The following is a 22,064-nucleotide window of genomic DNA, read 5'->3' as shown; positions in this document are numbered from 1 at the left end:
GTCAGCCCTCAAGCCCCCACCACCACCACCAAGGCCTGAGGCCCACCCCGGCAGTCTGTAGGGATAGAGCCTGCGGGCAGCCTCCTGGGGCTGGTCCTCGCCTGGTGAGGCTGTGGGAGGCGGGAGCCACCAATGCCCAGAAGGCTGTGCTGCAAGGGCCGGAGCCGGAGGAAGAGGGAGGTGCCAGGCCTTGGGGGGGTTTCCAGGGTCGGGAGTTGACCTGGCTCCACGGGATGCTGTGGGCCCTGCAGGGTAGGGGTCAAATCGAGCATGGCGTCAGGGTCGCAGTGAATGGACACTGAGCCCCGGGACAGATGCTGGGGGAGGGACAGGGACATGAAGATAAGCCAAGAACCCTGGAAATGGGAGCACGGGGGCAGCAGGCACCTCCCCACAGGGTCACTCAACAAGCCCCCACCCCGCGCCCCGGGCCAGAACCTGCACCACTTGGGGGAGGGACAAGGGGTCAGGCCCTTTCCTGACACCCTGGTTTTGAGAGTTGTGAAGCAAGTGACATTTCAGAAAGTCCATGGAATCCGGTTTTACAGACGTTTTTATACACGCAGGCTTGCGGGGCGTTTCCATCTGATGGGCATGTCTCGTGTTACCATCCCAGGGGCTGCGGGAGACCAGTCTGCCCGCCCCCCTGAGCCCCCGTGGCAGGCGAGAAAGCTCCTGCTCCTCTTTGCTGCCTCGGAACCCTGGCTGGCACCCGGGCGCGGCCCCAGGACAAAAACTTCAGCCCACCCATCTCAAACCTTCCAAGTGTGGGGGGGTAGGCTGGAAACAGCACAAAGCAGTTCCCTCTGGAAGAATGACTGCCCCCGCCTCCCTGCATGTGAAGCCAACCAGAGACGGGCACATACGTGGTGACCAGGGGGCCCTGGTGTCCCTGTGGAGCAGGGTGGGCACCTCCTTTAAACCAGATTCCGGGAGCCTGGGCTCCTTCCAGCTGCAGGAGGGTGCAGGTGGCTGGGTGGAGCCAGGCTCTCTGAGGGTGGGGTCTGGGCGGGACACAGCAAAGGCAAAGGCAGGGTGTCAGCTCGTCCCCTGAGCAGGACCCCAGGCAGACTGGCCCCTGAGGGTGGGCGCTGGTTAACGCTGCGGCTCTTGGTTTTACCTTTCCCGTCTCTGGGGAGGGTGTTAATTGCGACAGCCGTCTTTTGAGGAACTGTTTGGCCATGTCTATCTCACTCTTTTTTTTATTGCGGTAAAAAATACGTAACACAAAACTTGCTTATTTTTTTCCTGGCTGCGCTGATGGCATGTAGAAGTTCCTGGGCAGGGGATCAAACCTGCGTCACAGCAGTGACAACGCAGGGTTCAGTGGTATCAGGCGCACAGACGCGCCCGCACAGCCATGCGCAGAACTCTCGTCATCTGGCCGCACTGCGACCCCGTCCCCACCAAACCCTCACCCCCTGCCCTCCCTCTTTCTGCCCAGGACCCTGGCTGCTCCAGAGGCAGGAGTGGGATCAGCCTCAAGGTCCATCCGCGGGCAGCCAACCCGCCGTCCGCGGGTCCGTCCGTGGGCAGCCAGCCCACCATCCGCGGGTCCATCCGCGGGCAGCCGTGTCAGGATCGCCTTCCTGGTCCAGGGCACCCAGCGCGCCGGCCTCTGGCCCGCCGTGCTCTGTGCTGGGGAACACGGTGGCCGTGACACGGGCCAGCCTGCCTCGCCCTCCGGCACCCAGACCAGACGCGTGCTGGATCGCGGGGGCTCCACGCTTCGCCCTGGGGCGGAACCAGACCACTCCTCGCGCTCACCAGCAGCGCCGGCCGATTTTACCTTTGGATTAAAAGGGGTTCTGTCAACAGGGCTCCCCAACCCTAACGGGAGGGCAAGTGGTCTCTCCCGGCTGCCCCGGGCTGCCCCGTGGCAAGACTTCACCCCTTCACTGCCCCCTGCTCTCCCTCTGGGACGCTGCCCCCACCCCTGGACGGGGGACACAGGACCATCAGCCGGGGGGACCCTTGGCTGCCTGTGCGCAGGGTGGACAGAGCGCAGGGCAGGGCGGTTACACTGGCAGTTAGAGCGGATGGGCTGGGGGTCGGCGGGGGCTCCTCCTTCCCCTGCCCACCGCTCCTCACACGGAGGCTTCCTTGTCTGCCATGGACTTGGCTTTCACGGACTCTCGACTCTTGTTCTGGAATGCTCTCTCACCAGAGCCTCCTACTCCATGACAGCCGCTCACCGTCACCCTGCCGGGCCCGGACTCTGACGTCTGCTTGTGCCCAGAGCAGGGGCGATGAGGCCACCAGGCTCCTCTCTCAGCCCCGGGGTCTGTGCCCCGACCCGGCCGGTCCTCAGCTCCCCCTGCCAGTCCACCCGGTGGCCGCGGGCTCCTCCCTGTCCCCTCCCAGGTGTCTGGCCACTCCTGGTCTTGACCGGCCTGGGGAGGCGGGGCCCGTCTGCGGGCAGATCTCCGCCTTTGCCCCCCTTTGCTCGTCTCGACATCTTCCCTCCGAAATGAACCGCTCCAGCCCAGGGTGCAGTCCGTCCAGAGCAAAGCCAGTGTTCCCCGACCGCCCGGGGCTGATCCCAGGCCCTCCCGCCGCCGAGCCATCCTGTGGCCGCCAGCCAGGGGCAGGCACCTGCCGACAGCCCGGTGACCGGCCCTGGCCAGCCTCCTGCACTCCCAGCACAGGATCCGAGCGGCCCCGCCACCGAGCTGCAGCCAGGCTGGTCCACGCTGTCGCCCTGGCAACCAGACAGGTCCTCCTCCACCTCGCGCCCTGGGTGTCTCCTCAGACGGGGGTATGTTCCCCAGGGCCTCAGAGGACGAGCGCTGGGTGCGCCCAAGCCGGGGCTCCCCAGCTCCGTGGACACCAACTACCTGAGACGGTTCCGTGAGCAAAAGCTCCGAGACGGACAGTGGCTGCGGGCAAAGGGCCGTGATGCCGAACAAAGGGCTAACGTCCCAGCACAAAGGCCCTCGCACGGGGCGGGAGCGCGGGCACAGTCGGCCCGGAGTGTGCGCGAGGCGCAGACCCGCGCCGGCACCTCGGCTCCAGGCCCCGCCGGGGCAGGCGTTCACCCCCCGCCCAGGAGCCGGCCGCCCCCCGCTTCTCCAGGGGCAGCTTGAGCTCGGCCAACACCCCGGCCCCGACCAGAGGCACCCCTCCCGAGGGCGCCGGGGTTTCAGGCCACCCGGCGGAGGGTGAGCCAGGGCTCAGCACGCTCCGGGGGGCAGGGAGCCCGCCGTCCGCGCCCCAGGGGTCCTCCCAGCCTCACAGCACGGGTCCGAGCCCGCCACACGCCACCCCGGCTCGCCCGCCTGGCTGGCTTCCTGGGATCTGGAACTGTCCCTGCCCCCCTTTAAAAACTCTTCTTTAATGTGGTAAAACACACACAGCGTAAAGCCGACACCGTAAGCACTCTCACGTGTAGAGCCGGGGCGCGCAGCACATTCACGCGGAAGAGCGACGTCGCCTCGGCGTCCAGCCCGGCCTCACCCCCACGGCCGCCCCTGCCCTGGCAGCCGCACGACCGCTCCCTGGGCCGCCTGGGCTGTCGTTTTGTACAGGTGTGGCCTCCGCGCTGGCTCCTCCTCTGAGGGCCTCGGCCCAGCGCGCCTGCCTGGCAGGCCCGGGGACGTCCCTCCTGTCTCAGGCCGGACCCTGGGCCCCGGGCTGCTGTGAACACGGGGGCGTGGGGGCGGCTCTGGGCCCAGCTCCTCGTCTTTTGAAAGAGGGATTTGCTGGCCACGTGGAGACATGGGCTCGTGCCTTTTGAGGGGCTGCAGACTTTCCAGGGCAGCTGCCCCCACATACACGCCGGTGGCAGCACGCGCGGCTCGGGGCACAGACAGACCACATGAGCCCCTCGGGGCTGCGCGGGCCCAGCCCGCAAAGGACAGGAGGGCATTCCGTGCATTTCCGCCCCAGTGCCAGGCTGGCCCTCCCAGGGGCACATGGACACGGCTGTTTTTGTCCAGGCGCACAGGACGTCAGAGGTTAAGCTGTGGCCACGTGCAGCGCTGCCTCTGTGGCCCCAAACGCACTGTGTTCAGTGGGAGGGAAACTAAGGGGCCTTTTGTCTCCAGGAGCTGACCCATCTGTGCAGCCGCGTGTCTGCCCTCGTGGGAGCTGGGGCTCTACAGTGGCAGGTGGCCAGGCAGCCCCCGTGCCCAGCCTGCCTTCTGGGACTGGCTGGCTCAGGAGGCCCAGGAGCGGCATGGGGTGGGCACATGCCCCGCCTCACTCAGCCTCCAGGTCCACATAGCGAGGCCACAGCATGGCTGCAGGGCAGGGTGGGGCACGTGGAGGCCTGGGGAGCAGCAGGGGGCCCAATGCACCTGCTTTAAAAAGGGTCCAGGAGGCATTTCTGTCATGGTGCAGCGGAAACAAATCTTCCCAGGATCCACAAGGATGCAGGTTCAATCCCTGGCCTTGCTCCGTGGGTTAAGGACCCAGTGCTGCCATGAGCTGTGGTCTAAGTTGCAGATGTGGCTTGGATCTGGCATTGCTGCAGCTCTGGTGTAGGCCAGAGGCCACAGCTCCGATTCGGCCCCTGGCCTGGGAACCTCCATATGCTGCAGGGCCGCCCTAAAAAGACAAAACAAACAAACAAAAAGATTCAGGGAACTATATCCAATCTCTTGAGATGGAACATGATGGAAGACACTGTGGGAAAAAGAATGTGCGTGTGTATGTATGTATGTACCAAACTGGGTCACTTTGCTCTACAGCAGAAATTGACAGAACATTGTAAATCTAATAAAAAATTTATACTCTAACAAAACAATTCAAAAAAAAAAAAAAAAAAAAAAAGATCCAGGAGTTCCCTGCTGCAGCACAACTGAACGGGCTGCGTCTCTGGAGCACTGGGACGCAGGTTCGATCCCCAGCCCCACGCAGTGGGTTAAAGTTCTTTGTCACAGCTGAGGCTTAAGTTGACACTGCAGCTCAGATCTGATTCCTGGCTCGGGAACTCCATATGCTGTGGGGCAGCCAAAAAAAAAAGAGATAATGAAGAAAAAGCTCCAGCAGTGGCGCCTGTGGCCGATGGCTCTGGGTGAAGCCTGCCACAGGCCGTGGGCTCCAGTTCCACCCACACCCTGGGCACTGGGCACCTTTCTGCGGCAACCTGGGGTGGCTGCCAGCTCAGACTGGCCCAGCTCAGCTTTCTCTGCTGTCCGAGCCTTATCTGGACACGGCTGCTTCCTGCTAATCAGGAGAGAAGGTCAGAGGTGCCGCCTCACTGTCCCTGCAGCCAGCGTGGGGCTGCAGGAAGCCAGGACAGCCCGACCCTTTGGCCCCAAGGCCGGGACCCCTGGAAGGGATGGAGGGGGCTGATGGGGGAAGCTGAGTCACTGTGAGCCCCTCCTGCCCCGGCAGAGGCCACCCCACCACGGCCAGGGCTCAGGGAGGGCTGGTCCCTCAGAGGGAGTGGCGAGTGCGGGAGTCCAGCGTGGCACGTACACGGAGGAGCCTGCTTGCGCGTGGGCCGAGCACGGGTGCCCACGGAGGCCACAGCAGCCCAGGCGCCTGCAGAGAGCACCCCGCATCTGCAGTGGGGCGGGGGCTGTGCAGACAAGACGGGAACACACGTACAACCTCAGCACAGGCCCGGGACCCAGCAGCTCCGCCGCACGGCTGCACTGCGTGTCGGCCACACCAGGACCCCTTCCTTGGGCCCGCTGGGCCTGTGTCCTCTGCCCGGGCGACCTGGAGGTCCCAGGAACGCAGGCAGGCCTGCCGCTGGAGGGGAGCCCTGCGCCGTCCCAGCTGCCCAGCGCTTTCCTGCAGGTGAGCCTCCCCCAGCGAGGGGCTTTGTTTTGGTGGGGGTGGCACAGGCCAGCGCAGGGAAGCCAGGCCACGTGCCCTCCGGCTCAGCCTGCCGGCTGGACCTCAGCACAGCGGATTCCTGGGACTGAGTGACGGTCCCAGGCAGCCCTGCTCCACGGGAAGCGGTGCTCCAGGGAGCCAGGATGGGAGGGCCCAGCGGGCTGCGGGGCGGGGGTCCGCCCGCACAGGGCGTGGGCAACGCCTTCCTTCCTTTTGGCAACACGTCTTGCCAAAATCTACCAGGGCTGGGAGGCAGAAAGGGCACCAGCCGGGCCTGGGAGGAGACGGTCTCCCTGCTCCTTGGACACTCGCCTCCCGAGGTTCAGGGAAGGCAGACGGCAGCAAGGCCTGGAGTCTCCACTCCCGGACCCTGAGGCCCCCGGTCCAGGCAGCACCGTCCTCCGCGACAGGCCCCACAGGCCACCACAAGTGACGCTGCCACTGGGCCAGAAGCGTGGTCATCTGGGGACCTTAGGCGGCTCGTGTTGTCAGATCACACGAGGTGAAGGGACCCAGGGCAGCGGGGTGGCGGGAATCTGCCTGTCCTCCTGGCGTCCTCCAGCAGGCGGCCGACAAGGCCCCCAACCCGCCCCACACACGTCTGGAGCCCCCTCCGGGCACGTGCCAAGCAGGCCCACTGCAGGAGGCTCCAGGGCTCACGCGGGGGGTGCCAATCACCCTTGGAGCATCTGCGGGGACCCGGGGCACGGCAGGCGCCACCTCCCCAAGCTCCTCCGCTGAAGCCCGAGCCCCAGCCTGACGCTAACGGGAGGAGGGACGTCCAGGAGGAGAAGCCTAGCGCGGCGCCGCCCCAGGGGACGGGATCAGGCCCGGTCCAAGGGCCCAGACAGCACCCCGGCCCCTTCCGCAGGTGAGACACGCCCCCACAGGTGCTGAATCCACCAGCGCCAGGACCGTGAGGGGCAGGTGCCTGCTGTTTAAGCCCTGGCGTCGAGGCGCTGGGGTGGGTGCGAGCCCGTGCTCTGGCCCAACAGGCAGGCACGTCTAGGACTCAACTCCTCACTAAGGATCAAGACCCGCCCCCTCTGGGGGTCACGGGGCCCAAGGGACGGGGGGCTAGGGGGCGTCCAGCAGGAGCCTGAGCCCTTGGAACCCTGGGTCCAGAAGCCCACAGGTGAGGGCGGCCCAGAGCCCTGGACACGGCCGCAGCTTCTGCTCAGGAGCTCCCCCCTGCCCTGGGAGGCTGGCCGCAGAGGCCACCATGGTGGGCCCCTGCTCCCAGCACAGCCTGGGACTCGCATGACCTGTGAACCCTGACCCCGGTGAGAAGGACAACCACGGGGCTGAGGGCCGCCCCTCCTGGTCAGGGCTGCCCAGGCGCTGCAGCGCGGCTCCCGCAGGGAAGGGCATGGAGAGAGGTGGAGGAGGGGACGCAGGACAGCGACCAGACCCCCGGCAAGACCCGGGCACCGAGGAGGTCGAGGTAACGGTGCTGGCGACAAACACGCCCAGACCCGCCGAGTCCAAACCCCTCCCAGTAACCGGGGAGCGCCCACCGCCCACGGGGTCTCCAGCAGGTGTATCACCAACGCGTCAAAACCACCAGAGGCCAGAGCCAGCGGGGGACAGAACCCCAGCCGGGCCTCCACTGAGGACAAGGGCGCACGGCCTGGGGTGTGGCCGGGGCAGCGGGGAGCCGCTGGGGGCTGGGAGGGGGCGGCCCTGCGCTCTGGAGCCCCTGCGTGCTCAGGAGGCCACCAGGGGCACCGGTCCCCTTCACGGTTCAAGCAGGCTGTGATGCATACGTGAACCTGGACACAGATCCCTGGAGGCAAAGAAAAGCCGGCCAGTCCTCAGCACCCAAGGAACAAGACCCCGGCAGGCGCAGAGGAGAAGAAACGACGGGGGAAGCACCTGCAGCTGCACCTGGTGGCACGGAAACACGGACGTGCCCACGGGGTCTCAGGACGCTGTTCCCGAGGGCCAGGCAGGCTGACGTCACGGGCTGGGCCGGGTTCGCGCACTGAGATGGAGCCGAGATACGCTTGAGGCAAAAAGCAGGATTCAGGTAAAGGTGACAACAGGCCATAAGAGGGCTCGTCCCCCGGAAGGGGGACCACCCAGCCTGCCTCCCTCTGGGATCGGTGGGAACCTGCGGGTCCCAGCAGGGCGCTGACCTGGGAAGTACCGGCAGCCACCTGGGCACCCGGGGCCACGGAGATGCTGTGCCCAGCTGACAGGGTGTGTCACAGAGGCCTGAACGGTAGGAGATCTGCCAAGCAGCAATGCAGCACGCCCGGTCACCTACGTGACCTCAGCTGGAAGGGACACCCCACTAAACAGAACCCCAGGAACCCTAGTCCCTCTCCGCCCAGGCTGCCCCGCTCTCCCCTGACACAGTCGCGGGCACCTCCGACCCACCGGGCCTTGCCCTGCCCAGGAGGCGCCACGCCTGGGCCTCCTCTCAGACCACTGCCCATTTTTTAGCCCACATCCTCCAGACCGGACCCACGCCTGCCACCCCATGCCAGCCACCGCCTGGAACCCTGAATCCCCTCTCCTTCCCTCTGGCTCCACCTGGGGCACCCAGTTCACCAACTACTCTGCCCCTGAGATGTTGGACACACAGCCCTGAAGAACTCTGAGCACCAGCCGCCGCCCAGGCCCAGGACACAGACGTCCAGCCTCCAGCCTTCCTGGGCTCCCCCCGCCGCTCCCCACCCCATCACTGGCACCAGCGCCTCCTGGTACAGCCGTCATGGCACACGCCCACGCCGAGCCCCTCGGGCTGCCCTGCCCCTCCCTCCCCCACCGGGGATGGGGCGGCCCAGACAGGGTCCAGAGCCACGTGCCTCTGCAGGACTGCGTCCGGCTGCCCCCTCTGGAAACACTGGCTCTCGGGCCCCAGGCTGCCTGGGACGGTCCATCCTCCAACCTCTGAGGCCCCAGGGCTCGACACTCTTCCGAGCCAAACCACTAGGGCAGGCAGGGGCCACGCCGGGCTGTCACCAGGAGTTGGGGAAGTTTGACAGAGGCAGGGCCAGTGGGCAGGCCCAGCAGCTCCCCGGCTTCTCACCACAGGCACAGTGGTCCTTCCTGCCCCCAATCCTTCCCTGGTACGAAGCCACCCTTGCATCTGTTCAGGTGGGTCCTGCCTCATAGCCTGTCCTCCGTGGAGGGGCCCCAAGGCCCCAGGGGGAAGGGGTGGGGTCAGTGCCAGCTGGAGACACCCCCCTGGTCACGGGCGAGGGCGTGGGCACAGTGGGCACATGCCCCAAGTTCTGTTTTCCAACCACAGAGGTTCCGGCCTGTTCTTCAGGGGGTGGACCTGCTGAGGACCTGCAGGCTCACTCTCAACCAGGGCACCAGGCCCTGCCAGCCACTGGGAGCCCGGTGTGGAAAGAGCACTGCAGGTGTGCGTCCCAGCTTTGCCCAAGCGAAGGGCTGCCTGGACCTCGTTGGGCCTCTGCGAGAAGCCCAACCCCACGGTCCCCCCAGGATGCTCGGGGCCCCGGACCCCTGAAGAACTGCACTGTGGAGGCCGAGCCTGGGCATCAGAGCCCCTGGAGGTCCGTGTCCCTCCTCGACCACCAGCCAGTCTGGACCCTGGGACGGCCAGGGCACAGGTGCCAGGCACACGGGCCTGAGAGGGCAAGGAGAGGCACTGCGGAGGGGGCGCTGTGGCCCACCAGCGTGCCTGGCCAGAGGCTGTCACCCAGCCACCGCTCTGTGGCTGCCATGCCCAGAGGAAGGGGGTGGAGGCGAAGGGGGCGGAGCCGGTCGAGCCCCGCAGGAGCAGCGGCTCTGAGTCCCAGCTTTTGAGTTAAGTCAACGCCGCAGCCACGGGAGGACGGGAGCGTGGAGCCCTCGGGCTGCGACCGCTGCTCCTCCGAGTCTGCCCACACTCCCTCCCACAAGGCTCTGGGCCCCCGTGAACCCGACACTCTGAGTCTCTGGTCAGGAGTAGGCGAAGGGCCGCCTGCCAGGCCGCATCTCTCACTGAGAAAGGCTCACCCCCCTCTGCTCTTAAAGATGCTCCTGAGGACGCCTGGGTGGGAGGGCTTCCCGGTGAGCCGTCCTCTCAGGGCCCGCCAGACGCACCCCCTTCCACTCCTACAGCTCGCGCCAGGCCCTCCCTTCCAGGGGCTGGTTTTCAGCAGGAAGGGGCCGGGCTGGGGTCTGCACGGGCCCTGTACGCCATGCACGCAGCCCAGGAGCCTCCTCTTCTTAAGGGCGGCGGCACTGGGCTCCCACGGTGGCCCCAGCTTCCCAGGGACGGCGAGCCCCGCCCAGAGCAGTCTTCCTGTGCCCAGAGCAGCGGCTGGAGTGGCAGCTGTCCCCCTCGGCCCCCCTGCATGGTGGCAGGGCGACAGGCCGAGCCAGGCCCCTGAGGAGGGCGGTGCTTCCATCAGGCCTGGTCACCTCTTCAGGAGGCAGACAGGAGAGAGGGAAGCAGAGGGCTGGGGCTCGCGCCACGGCCACGCGGGGCCTCCGGGCTCCCGCCTGTGCTGAGTCCCCCTCGAGGCCCTCCACCGCGGCCCTAAAGCTGGTGCGCTGGCCACACAAGGCTGTGACCCCATCGGGGTCCAGGGGCTCAGTCGCCAGTGGTCCCCTGACCTGGGTTACTAACAAACAAAGTCTGAGACCTCAGATGACCTGCCAGACCAAGGGCCGCAGGCGTGGGGGGAGTGGGGGGCAGAGGCAGCAGGCTTCCCGCGCCCAGACCCCGACCGTCGAGGTGTTGGTCCCCAGGAAGGACCTGCAGCAGGCGCTGCCCTCAGCTCTGCCGAGGCCGGACGTGGCTCCCTGCTTATGGTGCTGCCAGCCCAGGACCCGACTGGCTGGCAGGGAGCCGGACCGGACCTGCCTCTCCCATCTGAGCACAGCCCCACTGCCCCCCAGACCCGGCTGTCAGGGCCTTTCCCGTGCCTGCCCCTCTGGGAAGCCCCCTCCATTGCCCGCCCCCACAAAGGCTGGTTCTGATGGGGCCCCACGCCCGCCTCCTCCTCACTCCGGGGGGCCATGCCCGCCCCGTCCTTACTCCTGGGGTCGGGGGGCAGGTGGTCTGCCGTGGGGCCTCAGGCCAGTTTTCACTCTCCAAGCAAACCGGCCCACGCAGGAGGTTTCCGGTGCCCCGGTGCTGCGCTAACAAGCGCAGCATCTGTAAACATGCTCCACACTCCGCCTGTCCCCTGCCGGCGCTGAGCCAGCCAGGAGGGTGCGGGGACTGCCATTCTCCCCTAACTTTCCAAAGCTGATAACCCCTAAGGCACAATGCAGCCGATTCCGGCAGAAAGTCTGGAAGAGCCCAAGCTGGAATCCAGAAGAGCGGTGCTCCCGGAGTGACTGGTGCTGACCGAGCACAGTGGGCATGCAAGCCACGGTGGGGCTGGAGCCACCAGGATCCCCCCAGAGACCTGGACCAGGACCAGGCAGCAGGCCCCGGCTGCGGGGTTGGTCACAAGAGCCCAGAAGCAAGGACAGGTCTTTACAGACAAAGCCTGCCTGCCCCCCGCCGTCTGGCACACCAGTGTGTGGAACGGGCATCTCCGGGTGCCTCAGCCGGCCAGCCCCTCAGCAGAGCTCAGGTGAAGGAACCGAGGGGGCTCCTGGAGCAGCGCAGCCCCTTCCTGAGGCACGGTCGGGCATCCTGGAGAAGGGCTGTGTCCACTCCCGGAAGGCGGGGACCCCCTCCGTGCGAGCCACGACACCCCCAAGCAAGGAGAGGCCCCTGCCAGGTTCAGAAGCAGGGACTCGGGCACTGGTTGCCAGGAGCCCCAGGGTGGTGACCCCTTCCTCTGAGTCCTGGGGCCACCCTCACAGAGCTGACCCTCACATGGCAGCCCCCCGAGGCCGGGAATGCAAATCCTGCCAGAACAGCTCCACCAAGGCTCCTGCAACTAAGCAGGAGGCCCCGGCTGCTGGAAGCAACAGAGGGGGTGCTGAAGGGTGACGCTGGAAAACGAGGCTCAAGACAAGTGAAAGATGCCAGGGGTCCCCGCGGCCCGGGCGCTCGCTGCTCACTAAGGGTGTCCCCATGGGGCATCTCCACTGTCCCAAGGGGGACGTGTGCCCTACGCGGCCCTTGCAGTGGATGCAGGCCAGAGGCAGTGGGAACCCAGGCACCGAGGTCACAGCCACGTCGGACCTCACCGCGGGCCTGGCGGGGGAAGAAGGTCGTGGGCCAACCCCCCACCCGCAGGGTTCCACCTTCGAGGGGGGCAGACACCCAAGCTGCTCGCCCAGGGTTCACGGAGTGTGCCTGTGCTGAGGGCAGAATCACCCCACGGACACTGGCAATGGAGCCAGGTGACACACAGGGCAGGAGGCGGGAGAGGCGTCTTCCTTGCGGCCGAGAAGACACCGGGCTCCTGGGGAATCTGCTGGGGTGATGCGGAAAGGTGGGCGGGGGCAGCAGGGACAGGGTGGCCGCAAACCCAGCAGCAGGATGGCTGATGCACCCAGTCCGTGGCACGCCCCCCTGCCTCGTGCTTCCGGACACCCCCCAGGACCCAGGCTGGCCTACGCTGCAGGTCCATGGCCTTGACCTCGAAAGGGGCAAACTAACCACCAGCCAGCAGAGCCTGCAGAGGCGGCCAGGGCAGTGCGGGCTGGAGACACTCAGCAGCAGCAAAGGCTTGACTTTCTTTCTAGCAAAATCTGTCCTTTGGGACAGGGATGTCCTCAGCACACGCCCAGCCCTCTGCAAAGTCCTCCTTGGCTGGTGACACATCCGTGCCAACCCACCTCAGGCCAGGAGGGAGCTCAGCTTCTGAACAGCTCACGTGCTATTTTTAGGGCTCCCCTCCATGCCACTGTCGAGCGACTGGGACAGGCGGCTGGGAGGAGCCAGCAGCTCCGCACTCACAGCCTCCTGTGCCAGCCTCCTGTGCCCTGGAGTCACACCCAGCGCCCACAGGAAGGACAGCTGGGAGCCGCTCCCTAGAAGCCTAGGGGCTGCATCTGGAATGTCTGTCCCCGGGAGAAGGAGCAGCGCCAGGCCGCAGCCTCAGAGGCAACCCCCACCTCCCGCGCCCTTCCCACCTGCCCCTGGGCACCCCTATCCCCAAGGTGGGTCACTCTGGCTTCACTGTGCCGCCCAGGCTCCTGAAGGACCCTGGAGGTCTGACCACGTGCCCATCATAGGGGCCAAAGACCCCTGACACCTCTCCCAACTGCAGAGCCACTCTGGCACCACCCCGACCCCACCCGCCTGCACCCAGAGGCCCTCCCTCACCCAACCCTCCCGGGGTGCGGTGCGAGGCACGCTGGCCAGAGGGCGGGCAGCATGTTTTGGGGCCCCGATCCTGAGAAGAGAGGAACAGGCGGCAGGGTGACTAGACGGGCCCCACCTGGTGGGCAGGCCACTAAGCATCATGGGGGAGCAGACCACCTCCTAGGAGCAATCCGGGGCCCGGCGCGGCTGGGCACTGCCCGGCACAGCAGGGGTGCACTAAACGGAGCTGCACTGACCGCAGCCAGGGCCCAGGCCTGGACGGCTGGGCTCAGATCCCTGAGTCTCCCCCCAAACCCCACCCCCGTGCGCGCTCAGCCCTCCGAAGCTGCAAAAGCCTCAAGTCCCCTCTCGAAGCCCCGCGGTCCCCGTCCCGCCCCACGCACACCTGCGAACCGGCCCCGGCTGTAGCCCACCGCCAACCAGCACCGCTCCCAGCACACTCCCGCCCCACAGACCAGGGACCTCCCCGCAACTGCTCGCAAAGCCCTGGTCCCCGACACAGCGTCCTGCTCGACTGCAGGCACACGCCGAGTAGCCGCTCTGTGCCCAGTGGGGGACGGCGACCCTGCGGGCCTGCCCAGCCGGCCGGTCTCTGCCGAGAGCAGAGGGACGCCGTCAGTCCTGCTGTGTCCAGGAGGCCAAGAGAGGCCGGGAAGAGGCGTGAGCCGAAGGGAAGGTGCCTAAGAACTTCTTGAAACTAATGAAAACCACCAACCCACAAAGTCAAAAAGTCCAGGGAGCCCGACGCAGGCGCACGAGAGCAACCCACACCGGGACACGACAGGTGGCCTCAGAGCCACCAGGGCGAGAGGACAGACCTTCAAACGGGACACATCTGACGGGGGAAGTGAGAGAAGATGCCACCGGGACCCCACAGCCTGAGCACCTGCACCCGCGGGAGGGGTGCCCAGGACCCACAACCACAGAACGCCCTCCAGGACGGGGTCGGCATTTTCAGAGACACCAGAAGAAGGGTTAATGATCCGCACGCCTCGCCGAAGAGACCCCTGAAGCGGCGTCTTCAGGGAGAGGAGGACGTGAGCCCGAGTCCTGAGCTACAGACGAATAAAGAGAGCGGAGACGTGGGAGAGGCATCGGCTGCTAACAACACAAGCAACAACAGCCGCTCACACGGGTTAAAAAGAAGAAAGTGAGGGGTTCCCGTCGTGGCGCAGCGGAAATGAATCCAACTAGGAACCATGAGGTTGCGGGTTCGATCCCTGGCCTCGCGCAGTGGGTTAAGGATCCGGCGTTGCTGTGGCTGTGGTGCAGGCCGGCAGCTGTAGCTCCAATTGGACCGCTAGCCTGGGAATCCCCATAGGCTGCAGGTGCGGCCCTAAAAAGACAAAAGACAAGAAATAAATAAATAAATAAATAAATAATAAAAAACACTAGGCAAGAGCACACAGACGTGAAAAGCATTAGGTCGAGAAAACATTCCCTAAGATTTCTGTTCAGGAGGAGAGCGTACAATCAATCCTACAATACAGCAGCAACTGTGCAGTTTACGATCTACTCGGCAACCACCAAAAAACAGAAACAGTGACAAGTTTCAAACCTAGGGCACAATGGAATAAGAAAAAAAGTCAATGTGGGAGTCCCCGTTATGGCTCAGCAGTTAAGAACCCAACTAGTACCCGTGAGGATGCAGGTTCAATCCCTGGCCTCGCTCAGTGGGTTAGGCATCCGGCATTGCCGTGAGCCGTGGTGTAGGTCGCAGACATGGCTTGGACTGTGGCTGTGGCTGTGGCTCCAGCTGCAGCTCCGATTCAGCCCCTAGGCTGGGAACTTCCATATGCTGCAGGTGAGGCCCTCAAACGCAAAAAAAAAAAAAAAAAAAAAAAGGGGAAAAAAAACAATGCAAAATGAAGTAAGATGAAACAAATATAAAAAATGTAAAACAGGAGTTCCCATCGTGGCGCAGTGGTTAACGAATCCAACTAGGAACCATGAGGTTGCGGGTTTGGTCCCTGGCCTCGCTCAGTGGGTTAAGGATCCAGCTTTGCCCTGAGCCATGGTGTAGGTTGCAGACGCTGCTCGGATTTGGCGTTGCTGTGGCTGTGCTACAGCTACAGCTGTATCTCCAATTAGACCCCTAGCCTGGAACTTCCATATGCCTCGGGTGCAGCCCTAAAAAGAAAAAATAGGAATAATAAAATAAAATATTCAAGAACTCAGACCTAATGGAGCAATGTGCTAAACACCTTTTAAAATACCTTGGCAGGAGTTCCCGTCGTGGCGCAGTGGTTAACAGATCCAACTAGGAACCATGAGGTTGCGGGTTCGGTCCCTGGCCTTGCTCAGTGGGTTAAAGCCGTGGGCTGTGGTGTAGGTCGCAGACATGGCTCGGATCCTGTGTTGCTGTGGCTGTGGTGTAGGCCGGTGGCTACAGCTCTGATTCGACCCCTAGCCTGGGAACCTCCATATGCCACGGGAGCGGCCCAAGAAATGGCAAAAGGGCAAAAAGATTAAAAAAAAAAAAAATTGAACAATAATAAGCACAAAAATAAAATGGTAGCGGGAATTCCTGCCATGGTGCAGAACGTTAAGGATCCACTGTTGTCTTTGCAGCGTCTCAAGTTGCTGCCAAGGTTCGATCCCCGGCCCGGCACAGGAGGTTAAGGATCAAGCGTTGCCGCACCTGGCAGCAGATGCGACCCCTGGCCCAGGAACTTCCACATGCTGCAGGTGCGGCCAAAAATAAATATATAAATAAATAATAAAACAAAACGGTAGACGTGAACCAAGACACCCGCAATTTAGAAAAATGACAACGGACCGATGTCCCAGTTAAAAGTCAAGACTGTCAGCCGGAAGGGAAACGAGACCTAGATCAGGCCTGAGAGCCAGACCCCCGGCACGTGCTCTGCGGCTGGGGCCCGGGCAGGACGCCTAGGACCAGAGGACGGTTCACGGGAGGCAGGTGGGGAAAGAAGCAACCCGCACACACTCTCCCAAAGGAAGAGCTCAGAGAGCTGCACTCTTACCAAACCTGTCCTCTGATGCAAAGCACCACCACCACCGGTCAGAAGTCGCAAAAACTGGACGGGGACGCCGCGTGTCCCTGCCGGGTGGCAGACCCACCGCCAACGGAGGCGACGGAGCTCGCTCCTCAGGCAGACGGAGAGGAAACGGCCTGAAGACCGCAACAAACCACCCCTGACCTCGAGGGACAGGCGACAGTCACCGCGCCGCCCACTGCCAGACACACACCCTCTCAGGACAAACAGAACACTGAGAACGCGGACTCCCACTGAGCCGCACTGCCAGCCCGACACAACACGGTGCGAGGACCTCGCGTCAGACTGACCACAGCATAACCCGGTTAGAAGGGGAGGGCGGGGAAGAAGCCGACTCGACAACGGAAAGATGACCAAGGAAAAACCACGTGTGTCTGGACGTGAAGAAACTGAAATATCCCATCATGTTAAAGTAAGAACAATGGAAACATTTTCTGTATTTCACCGAATGATTCTACACATGAAAGCTCATGGGGTGCATCCAAGGCGTTACTTACTTTGTAGCTAGAAAATCTTTTGTGAAAGGAAAGGAGGAAAAGTAATGAGCTATGTATTTAAGAAATTAGAACAAGGACCGCAAAATAAAATGAAGGCGCCTAAAGGGAAGGAAATAAAGATAAGAACATCCTTGTTTTAAAAAACGAATGAGCCCTAGTGACAGCGACCAGAGGTGGACATCCACCCGCCCAAATGCTCCACAGACGGAGTTAAACGGGGACAGCTCTACGGATATCTTTTTAAAAAAGAACATTAGGAACAACTTCATGGCAATAAACTCAAAAATCTGGACAACATGGACAATTCCCCGAAAACCATATTTCCAAAACTAACTCGGGGGGGGGGGGTCCTACCATCATTAAACAAATTAAACCAGAGATTACACTTTCCCCAAAACAACTGTGAACCCAGGCGACTATACAGCTGACTTCTCCCGAACACCCAGGGCACAGCAAGTCCAGCTTCAGAGGAGAGTTCTCTGGACAGGGCATCCTGGCAGCAGAATCTGGTGAGGGCAGTGGGTGAGCAGGAGATCCAGACCTAGACAGAGACGCCCAAGTCTCAAACGGAACCCCAATCTACAGCTACCAACGTGCAGGAAGGGCAGCCCGGCACGCTGGTATTTTTCCGAAAGCTAAAGAAACGATGCTAGCAAATCCACTTACGTGATTTGCCGTATCGGTAATTAAAGGAGAGCCATCCCATCAGGCTCTCAGTGTTTGACTGTCCCTCACATCCCCTGAAACAGAGAGAATCCGGGGACACACCCCTAACAAACCCTCACCCACAAGACCTGAACCTGCCTCCAACCACACGCGGCTTCTTCCCACACCCGACCCGGTGCGACGAGGCGAGAGAAGCAGCAGGGCCGCCGAGGGCCGCCAACCTCCCGCGACCAGCTGAAGACCCTTGGCGAGCGGACCCTCAGTCAGACGGGCAGAGGAAAGACAGGACAAGAGGGGCAGAAGGACGTGAGGGACCACGTGCACGTGGAAGATGTCCAACCCCACGAAACAAAGGAGTAGACCCGCCAGAAGGAAAAATCCCGAGGGAGTGCAAGGGTCCAAAACGACCCAGACGCTGCGGAGGCTGGGAGGTGAGGGCACAGGAGGCCACTCCGGGGTCCCAGAATAGGGGCAGAGACAGGAGGTGCAACGCGGCGGTCACCAGGGAGGGGCGATGTCCCCTCCAGGAAGCCCTGCTGCGTGGTACAGCCCCGTGGGCCCGGCGTGAGCCCCTGGGAAGAGCAGAGCGCTCTCCTGCCACCTCCAGGAAGGAGGGAGCCCAGAAGAGGACCAAGGCTAAAACCAGGGGCACCTTGGGGGGCATCACAAAGACAGCCTCGTGGCACGCGAGACACACGGTCCAAAGACGGAGGCTGCAACACATCAAGCCAAAGGGGAGTACCGCCCCCTAAGAAGCAGCTGAGATTGGAGCAGGGAGCACAAAAAGGAGAAGAAAGTTGGCAACAAAAAAAATGAACAGGAATTTCGCTGACGAGGAGGTCCAAACGGCCTACGCTGGTAATCAGAGAAATTCAAATAAACCGCAGGACCATCTCACACCCACCAGGCTGGCAGGAATGCAGAGCAGTGGGGACACGGCGGGGGCCGAGCTGGCACAACCGCCCTGGGGAGCTTCCCAGGGGTAACACGAGCACAGCCCAAAGCTACCACCGGCCAAGCGTGGAACAGGGACAGGAGACACACACAGAGGGCAGGTGTGAGAACACCCTCGGGGCAGGACCTGGGAGCAGCCGGGGGCGGGGGGGGGGGCCCACAACAGACCCACACACGTGCGGTTGTTTCAGGGGAACCGCCGCGGCAGCAGCATCCAGAGGCTCAAGGCCGCTCGGAGACCTGAAGGCTGGGCAAGGGGGAGACGCCTAAGTGCACTGAGGGTGTGAGCCCTTCACATAAAGTCTCCCAAGCAGCAGAACGAGGACCAGCCTGTCCCAGGAGGGCATCAGCACCACCTTTCGGGGAGGGTGGCACGGGGACAGGCAGGGGCATTCGGCACCCCGTACTGGGCACGCTATGGCGAAGCTGCGCCTGCCCAACTGGATGGCTGCTCAGCCCCACACCCATAGAGCAACCTGCCATCCCGGCCCCCAGTGCCCCCCTCACCAGGCAGAGCCAGGGAACCCCGACACCTAACGCAGTCCTGCCCAGGCCCCCTACCCTGTCCACCCTCTCCTCGCCCGGCACACACGAGTGGGTTTCCTGGACCAGCTCCACGGGGGCTGAGGGGGCCCCGGGACATAGCCCGTCTGTGCCCCCCCCCGTAAAGACCCCAGTGGTCTTCCAGGAGCCCGGGAAAGCTGCTGAGGAGGTGCGGGGAAGGCAGGCTACACTCTGCTCCGGAGGGGGCTCTGGCCAGGCCGGGGCAAGTGTCACTTGAGTGCTGGAAAGGCATCCAGAGCACCACGTCTGTGGGGGTGGGGGTGCAGAGGGAATGGACAAGCCTTGGGGGAGGGTCCAGGGGGCCCAACACTGAGCCAGGTGCCAGGACGGGAAGGGAGAGGAGGCCAGGCCTGGGGAGTGCTCCTGAACTGCACCTAGAGGCCCAGAGACTTCCCAGAGAAGAGGCAAGCGGGGGGGCGTCTCATGGGGACACTGCACCGTCCAGGAGGCCCCACACAGGCCTGGGAGCATCCCTCCTTTCCACGTGGCCAGCCCTGCGCTCCAGGAGGGCAAACCCTGGCGTCCTGCACCCCCTGCATCCCCAACACTTCGTCACACACCTGTTGAAGGAGCTGTGGTGGCGCCCACCCCCCAACCCAGGCACACACTGGCCACTTCCTCTGGCCCTGCCGGGAGGTCTCCCCAGGGAGTGTCCTCCCCTGCTGCCCACCTGCAGCCCTCGTGGCCTGGGGTCTACACCAGAACCACGTCCTGGCGTGGGTTTATCTCCTTGCCCTCAGCCAGACCACTGAGTCAGGAAGAAACCCGCAGAGCTTCATGCCCCACGAGGGGAACGCGGAAGCCGCCGTTCTGAGCCGGGACGGCCACAGTGCGGTCCTGTTGTACCACTGGGGACAGGCACCAAGTGGAGAGGACAGCGTCTTTTGCGATGACAAAACTAACAGCACAATGCAAAGAGCTGTGCTTTTGTATAAGGAAGTCTCTAAATCACAAAGCACAGTGCAAACAGTGCAAGGGCGGATACCCGCGGCCAGCAGGACAGAGAGGGTCTTGCCAGACACTCACAAGGGCGAGGGCCAGAGGAATACAATCTTGGTCTCAGGTCCCAGATTTGCATGTCCCCGGCACACCACGTACTCTGAGAGAGACTCCCAGGCTCCTCGGACTTGACAGTATGGCTGGATCAGAAGGATATGGTACCCGGTGGAGAGAGGAGACAACCTAAGTCAGCTCCACCAGCACCGCATCTAGGCAGGTGCAAGGATGTCAGTGGGGAGCCAACCAGGTGAGCGCCTGGGAGAGCCTCGCAGGTCCGCAGGGCCTGAGAAATCCGGCCGCTTCCTCCGCAGCACGGGACGCGGACCTCAGGGACCATCCACGCGGCAGGGGTTGCTCGCAGGGAAGGCGCGTGCCCGGAGGTGGGGCGCAAAGGCGACGGCCCAGGATGGGAGCCTCGAGTGGACGGTCCCCGTGGGGACTCCGGAGTGGACAGCCCGGGTGCAGGCCCCAGATGGTGGTCCCGCGGTGAGCGGTTCCCGGTGGAGGTCCCAGGGTGGACTTTCCCGGGTGGGGATCCTGGAGTGGGTGGTCCCGGGGGTACCGTACCGAGTGGGGGCCCCCGGCTTGCAGGCCCCGAATGGGGGCCCAGGCGCGAGGCCCCCGGGAGCCAGTCCCGGGTGGCCGGCAGGTGCGCGCGGGAACAAAGCGGCGGGCGGGCGGCGGCGTACCTGGGCACGCAGCTGGGGCTGGAGCCGTCCACCTCCCAGGTGGCGAACAGGTTCATGGGCACCGGCGTGTTGAGCGCGGCGGGAGCGCCGGCCAGGCCCAGGCGGCCCCGCTCGGCCATGGCGCCGGCCCCGCCGCTCCCTGGGCGGCCTGGGCTGCGGCCGGGCCGCGGACGCGCGGCGGGCGGGCGGGCGGGCCGGGCGCGCGGAGGGCGGCGGCGCGGTCACATGGCTGCCGGGCGGCGGGGACAGCCGGGCGGGCGTCGGACGGGCCCGCGGGCGGCAACCAGGCTGCGGCCGCCCCGCCCCGCCCCGCCCGCGCGCGCCCCCGCCGAGCACCCCTCCCCCCCGACAGCGCCGCCCCCCCCGATTGGCTGGGCGGGCGCGCGCTCGCCGCCTCAGGCCCAATCACAGCCCGCGGAGCTCTCGCCGGAAGTGAGGTTCGTGCGCCCCCTCCCGTCCGCGCCCCAGGAGGTGCCCCAGCCCGCGGCTCGCGGGAGCGCGCATCCGCGCCTGCGCACAGGCCCACCCCCACCCCGCGCCGCGCCCCGCCCCCCCGGGAGAGGTTGGGAGGGGTCGGGAGAGACTTCAGGTTCAGCCTGCAGCCCTGTGTCCCAAGACCCCCCCCCGCTCCGCCCCAGGAGCACGTATTGTCTCCCTGCGTCCCCCGGACCTCTGCGTGTCACTGACCCCGCCCCCCCAGTCCTACGCATCCTCCGAGTCTCCCCACCCGCCGCACCCTCTGTGTCCCTTGGCCCTGTCCTGTCCCCTGCGGGCCCCTGTGTCCTCCGCACCGACCCCTAGACCACTGGGCTCCCGCGCCCCCCGTGTACCCCAGAGGCTTACCCACCCCGAGAACTTTCGTGGTTCCCCCACCGTCTCCTTCTACCCTCCCCCAGCACCGTCTCCCTTGGAGGATAGCTGGGATGGGGAGTGAAGCAGGAGGACCTGGGTCGCTGAAGGCCCAGCCCCCTCGCCCCCCCTCGGCCCCAGGCGCGCTGGGCCGCCTGTAGGCTGGGTGCATAGACTGGTCCTCCAGAAAGTCCCTCCAGAGGGCCCTCCTTGCACGAGCCTCCTATCACCCAGCAATGCCCCTTCTGTTGTTTTTACACAGGTCGATGCAGAACAAACGTCTGGAGGCAGGCGTGGCTCCTGACCGTGGTGGGGGTGACAGTGAACCTGGGGACTCAGGTCAGCAGGAGGCAATGACAGAATGACGCCCCGGAAGAAGGGCAGGTGGGAAGAGTCCCTAGAAAAGAACCTCTAGGTTTGGGGGCCCGAGGAGGAGTCCCCTCCTCCCATCAGATGCCACATCAGCTGCTGCGATTTAGGAAGAGCTTTCTGGGCAACTAACTCTTCTGTTCCTTTGTAGCCACAGTATCCACAGTTGCTTTTCTCTCTGGTTCCTAGTGAAACAACCCCAGCCCATGCAAACGGACTTTCTCGCCTTACCCGTGGGTTTTACCATCCCAGGGCGGCTAGTTTTTCTCCTGCAGAGGAGCCCCCCGGCGGCCCCCTCCTTTGTGAGAGGCCGGCCTCCAGCTCCAGCACCAGCTCCCTCTCTGGAGCTGCAAACAGCTGTGGCTGCTGAAAGCCGGGGTGGCCCTCGGAGAGAACAAGAGAATCTGTGTCTCCCACGTGTTCCTGCTCCTTCGGGGTGGTACAGCTGAAAGCCACACGGGGCTGTCTG

The 22,064-nt window shown here is 64.2% G+C and overlaps 2 protein-coding genes across 29 annotated transcripts in view; one reads left to right on the top strand and one right to left on the bottom strand.

The window, feature by feature from the left end:
* The window catches only part of PACS2 (phosphofurin acidic cluster sorting protein 2), a 63,630-nt gene extending 42,944 nt beyond the window's left edge, over positions 1-20,686 (bottom strand). For all 17 annotated transcript variants that reach the window (XR_014809366.1, XR_002341116.2, XR_014809364.1 and 14 more), the window contains exon 1: positions 20,378-20,686. Coding sequence is in view for 8 of the 17 variants with exons in the window: in XM_021081609.2 (XP_020937268.1) it covers positions 20,378-20,496 (119 nt within the window). In the remaining 9 variants the exon portion in view is untranslated. The remainder of the gene's footprint in view (positions 1-20,377) is intronic.
* Positions 19,649-22,064, top strand: part of BRF1 (BRF1 RNA polymerase III transcription initiation factor subunit) — a 67,131-nt gene continuing 64,715 nt past the window's right edge. For 3 of the 12 annotated variants that reach the window (XR_014809371.1, XM_084967114.1, XM_084967112.1), the window contains exons 1-2: positions 19,649-20,174; positions 21,489-21,610. Coding sequence is in view for 4 of the 12 variants with exons in the window: in XM_084967126.1 (XP_084823252.1) it covers positions 19,844-19,901; positions 20,000-20,174; positions 21,489-21,565 (310 nt within the window). In the remaining 8 variants the exon portion in view is untranslated. Of the gene's footprint in view, positions 20,175-20,924; positions 21,611-22,064 lie in introns of those variants that run through there. The other 9 variants (XR_014809370.1, XM_084967116.1, XM_084967115.1 and 6 more) reach the window with 6 other exon arrangements.

This window comes from Sus scrofa, chromosome 7 (assembly GCF_054392235.1).
Source record: "Sus scrofa isolate SSC_HxYL_T2T_F1_AM1 chromosome 7, Sscrofa_HxYL_maternal_Yorkshire_Landrace_v2.0, whole genome shotgun sequence".
NCBI classification, from domain to species: domain Eukaryota; kingdom Metazoa; phylum Chordata; class Mammalia; order Artiodactyla; family Suidae; genus Sus; species Sus scrofa.
This window is presented reverse-complemented; position numbering and strand designations above follow the sequence as displayed.